General features: G+C 35.1%; 1 protein-coding gene across 1 annotated transcript; it reads right to left on the bottom strand.

Annotated features, from left to right (window-relative positions):
• Positions 1-413: 413 nt before the first annotated feature.
• LOC116327936 (granzyme E-like) lies at positions 414-2,434 on the bottom strand. Its single transcript, XM_031749631.2, has 5 exons — positions 2,346-2,434; positions 1,830-1,989; positions 1,517-1,649; positions 1,148-1,372; positions 414-887 (listed from the first exon to the last, which is right to left on the bottom strand). Exons 1-5 carry the CDS (start codon positions 2,401-2,403, stop codon positions 723-725), a joined length of 741 nt encoding a protein of 246 aa, XP_031605491.1. The 5' UTR covers positions 2,404-2,434; the 3' UTR covers positions 414-722.
• Positions 2,435-5,137: the final 2,703 nt, after the last annotated feature.

The raw sequence follows: 5,137 nt of genomic DNA, 5'->3' as shown, positions 1-5,137 counted from the left end.
GGACTCAAAGGAAGTGGCAGCCTACAAAAACATTAGTACAGTGTATTTCTGTGTAGTCTCTGTGTAGTTTTATATTAAAACACAATTTTGCCTTTGTACAGATGTAATTTGCCTGGTTTATCTTAGTGTATTTTATTTTTACATCAATGACAGCATAGATTTTACGTCGGCTTGTTTTAAAATAAAATGTTTTTACGAATATCTATTTTTTGCTCAATTCATAATATTATCCTAGGCTATCACAGTATATTAAAAACATGTACAAATAAGCTCCCCTAAATAGTTTTAAATTCAACTTCATTTGAGGTAATGAAAGTTAGTGTCTGATATATAATTCTTGTCGAAAGAAAACAGGGGGTCCCAAGTACTGAGAAAATGCAGTGGGAAAGCATTAAAAGCAAAAATCATACACCTTTGATATACTTTATTATTTATTTATTTAGAGCATGCAAAGTAATACCATATCAGCACATGTCACATCTAATAAAACTGCATACAGAAAAAGATGCTTTAAAAAGTCATATCACAATAACACTTTTTTTTTTTACCAACTGATGTTATGTTTTTGTTAATTATTGTTTTTGGGGTTTTTTTTTTTTTTTGTCTTTTTACAGAGATTGGGATAAGTATTTTTACGATTGAATCTTATTCTAATCTCATTGAAGAGCTATCTTCTTCAGTGATGCAAATATTGTGACATGATCCATCACGCATTAGACGTATTAGTATTTCCCATTAACATTGATTATGGAATCGATCCATTCTTTGTAGGTGGGTATCTTAGTATACCTATGGATTGATGAAGCACTGGGATTTGGGCTACTGCTGGTAGACACCACCCCATATGCCTTTCCATCTCCACAGACTAATGGACCACCAGAGTCTCCCTGAAAAGCATTAATACATGTGCTGATTAGACCACAGAAACAAAAAAGTTTCTGACTAAAAGTTTAATTTTTTCTAGTGATGTCAGCGTTAATCTCCTTAAAATGACGTTAACGCCATAACCGCATTAACACGGCAAATCTCCATTAGCTCTGTTAACTTGCTAACCCCATTAATGCGGTTATGGCGTTAACGTCATTTTAAGGACATTAACGCGGACAACACTTATTTTTTCATGCTAAGTTACAAAAAAAGTACGTACTCTTCCTGGTCCAGTCTCGCCCTTAGAGCAATAAAACTTATCCTTAGCACACCTCTCATCATCAGTCAGGGTTACATTAGCTTCTAGGAGTTTCAAAGACATATGGTTTTCTTCTTTTGTTCTTCCCCAGCCAGAGACGACACATGATTGTGGGAGGGAGCCATCACCATGGTCTGCGAGAGCAATGGACTTCACTTTATTGTTAAATTCTGCCTTGGACTTCAACTTAAGGAAAGAGCAGAGATTAAAAAAAGGTTTATTAGATATTAGAATTATAGCATTTTGATGCTTATCTAAATTAAATCATTACAGTAATGAATCATTATTACTTATGGCATGTTATTAAGTACAAATGAATGCTTCTCCTACCTTAAGGACCATTATGTCATTTTCAAAATTATCTTCATCGTAGTCATTATGCGGAAAGGCTTTCTCCACATGCACGTGTTGTACACCATTCTTATGATGATAATTATGAAGACCCAGGAATATTTCGTACGTCCTGAAATACAATAAGAGCAAAACTGTTAAGTGACAATAAAGAGATTATTTATTTATCTACTGTGTTCAATAAAATAAACATATATGGAGCCATCATAAAACATATTTCCCAGTTTCAAGACTTATCTTATTAGGGGCATTAGAATCCCTGGTAGTTAAACATAAAGTGTGTTTAACCTACTCAGCTTGGCAGTGGGCTGCAGTCAACACAAAATTCTCATTCAGAAGGAAGCCACCACAGTGTGCTGTATGACCATTTGCCTTGTTTTGCTGTAAAAGCACCATGTACGGTCTGCTATGTGGCACGGTCTCATGGCCACCGATGATTTCCCCAGCGTGGACTGAAAAAAAATCCAATACTTTATAAAACAAAAACATACTGTCTTATAGTTCAGACATGATGCAATACATAATGGATGCTTTGATGAAGGCACGCTACTGGGGAAGCCCCTGAATGTGTTTATAAAACTCTGTGAAGACAGAACTTCAGGGTTAGATGATCATGACTGCTCCAATGTGTCTTCACCAGTTCTGCTTCATAACCAGTGGTATTCCATAATATTTATCTGTATGCTATAAATCTATTTATTCATCGTATAACTTATTCTAGGCAATTACTTCTGCACAGAGGCAAAGCAGGTTTCTTCATGAATTACATAATATAATACGTCTATCTGTGTGGTGGGAAGAATCTTACCTTGATCATGAAGAATCAGCACAACAGTGAGTATTGCCAGGTTACAGTGGGCGAACATGATGAGACAAAAGGCAGGCTGAGATCCTGAAGAGCAGTGGAACACATCACTGACAGCTTCACTCTTTAAATACTTCATTACATTCGAGACAGAAGGACGTCCTTCTGTTATTTGCATATGCAAATGATGTGGCCTTCAACCACATAAGGAACACCTCCACAGCCTGACAAAAACTCTTATTTTTATAGTATTCATAGTATTACATTACGTATATATTTAGATTACCAGTTAGCACTTCAGGCTTAATGCTTGTCATAGCACAATGAAGGAAATATCTTTGTAATATTATAAGTTAGTAAATGAACTGATTGTGAGAGACGCATAATTCATTTGGCTATAAATTACTTCAAGATTTTTAAAAAATGCTTCAGTAAAATCTCTCTCTCTATACATATACATATATATATATATATATATATATATATATATATAGATAGATATATATATATATATATATGTAGGTAGTAGTTGTTTTTTGGCATAAACAGATTGTGGTGAAAGGCCAACTGCTGGCATTATCTGGCAAGTCAGAAACAACCTAACCTGCAGATAGGGTGCTCTTTGTCTTATGTAGCCATCAGTGGTTAAGCGTGCAACTGGAAAAACAGCTGAGCTGATAAAAGCGATGCAGACGTTTGAGGTACGTAAGATCTTTTCTGATAAATTGTCAAAAGTGGGATGTCTGTTTAGTTCATGGCATGAGCGTGCGACTGTATGCCACTAAGGCCAAATTCAGCAGCCTGGGTTCGACTTCAGCCCATAGCCATTTGCCATGAATCTTCCGATTCTAGTGCTTTACTGCTACTCTCCGCTGTATTATCTAATAAAGACAAAAACCTAATAAAGACAAAAACATTTAAAAAAAGAAAACTGAAAGTGTTTTTGCAACAACAGCTTGTGCTCCAACAATTATATCACATATTATTAAGAAAGATTTAAATAGTTAGGGTGAAAATATAAGTGATGCAGCAGTGTGAAAGAAGCAAGTAATGATGTCAGGAGTGTGTAAAACTATACATTACTATCAGCTAGGTAAAGATACTTTGTCCTTCAAGCTGTTCTTATCTTTGCATAAGACAATCATAGTTTACTATATACTGAATTTACTATAGTCATTGTTTAAATGATTGTTTATGAGAATGAATTGTTAACGTGAATGCAAATCTGATACGACTCTCTGTAAGGTCTAGGTTCCAAGAATTGTTTTCAAGAAAGCAGTTATGAACAGATCTATGCCATGAAAACTTTCAGTCCACAGATCTACCAACATATACAATAACAGATTACCATGTACTTTCATAATGATGAAGACGAATAGTCACTTCACACTAGTAAAACCAGCAGTCACTATAAGAAAGAATCAGTGTGAGTTTTACTAAATACAGAAGTGCTGAAGATCAAAACTTGACCTTATTCTGTTCACCTAATGATAATGATAGAAAGCATTAGGCAATATAATTAGCACACTTGATATCGTTACGTCCCCAAGAATAAGGCTAAGGGATGAGGGGAGTGACAATTGTACGATTGGGAAAAGAGAAAGCCAAAGAGAGCAAATTGTGAAAAACTATGTTTTATTAAAAAAGGACTCATCTCAAACAGATGGCAACACAGCTATTTCAACTAAACAAAAGTCATCCGCAAAGTAAACTATCCTAAGGAAAAGACAAAGGAGATGGTTAACCAAACTAAAGGCATACTTTTGCTGCCAGCAGATATCAGCTACTCAGTATCAGCTCAAAGAAAAGACATCTCATAGTTAACGCAAGTAGACCACAACACTAACACTCTCCACCCAAGACTGGTCCACACACCAACTGAGCAGCACTTCACTAGCTTATATACTGCTGGGTGGCTGACTGCTGAATGACGCCAGTGCACTGTCTCGTCAGGAGAGATGGATGAGATATGACACACCCACGCAGCACACTGACCTGCTAAAGCAGTAACATTATATTATGAATTATCCAGTTGTTTCATTTTGAAACAAAGTGCCTATTAACTGCTGTCTGTCTCAAGTGACGTGGTACTGCTTATATTGCCTAAAGTATTTTCAAACAGTACTTGTAAGCCCATTTCCTGGTGACCTGAAATATTGTTTTGACTTGCTGTGAACAGTCACCTAATAGGATTTTAAGAGTGTATCCATAAAAACTCAATATTCAGATAGACTACACATTTTTGTATATTTTTAATCTAAACAGCAAGGCAAAGTAACAGACATAGCACCCAAAATTCTGCAAATTCTGTCTGTTACATGAGCTATTTATGTAAGAATAATAAAGGCCTTATATTTTTTGATAGGATATGATTACATATTTATTGGGGAGAATATGCACCTGACTCAAATGATTAGTTACTTCTCAGTTTCAGTTACTACTTTTTGTTACAGGTTTTAAAAAAGTAATCAACCAAAACAAAAAATTTTGAAAAATAGCATATTTTTTACTACCACTCTACACTTGCTACTCCGGAGGTCTATTTTAAACCTTCAGTTTTTCTACTCATTTATCTGTTTATGTATGTGAAGTAATGCGTTCATCCATCCCATTCTCTTCTTTGGCTTGTGTATGGTTTTAACTTTTTTTTAAATATTAAAATCTCCTCTATTTTTGCCCATTATAATTTTGTTTGTTTGTTTTTGATGCAGATTGTTCTATGATTCATTTGAACTTCAGTTCATATCTCAGTCTTGTGTAACTGATTGAAATGTTCCTGCATCTATCAATGTGCC

The sequence above is a fragment of the Oreochromis aureus genome, linkage group 23 (genome assembly GCF_013358895.1).
Source record: "Oreochromis aureus strain Israel breed Guangdong linkage group 23, ZZ_aureus, whole genome shotgun sequence".
NCBI classification, from domain to species: Eukaryota; Metazoa; Chordata; class Actinopteri; order Cichliformes; family Cichlidae; genus Oreochromis; species Oreochromis aureus.
Note: the sequence above shows the minus strand (reverse complement) of the source record. Positions and strands in the feature narration are given on the sequence as shown.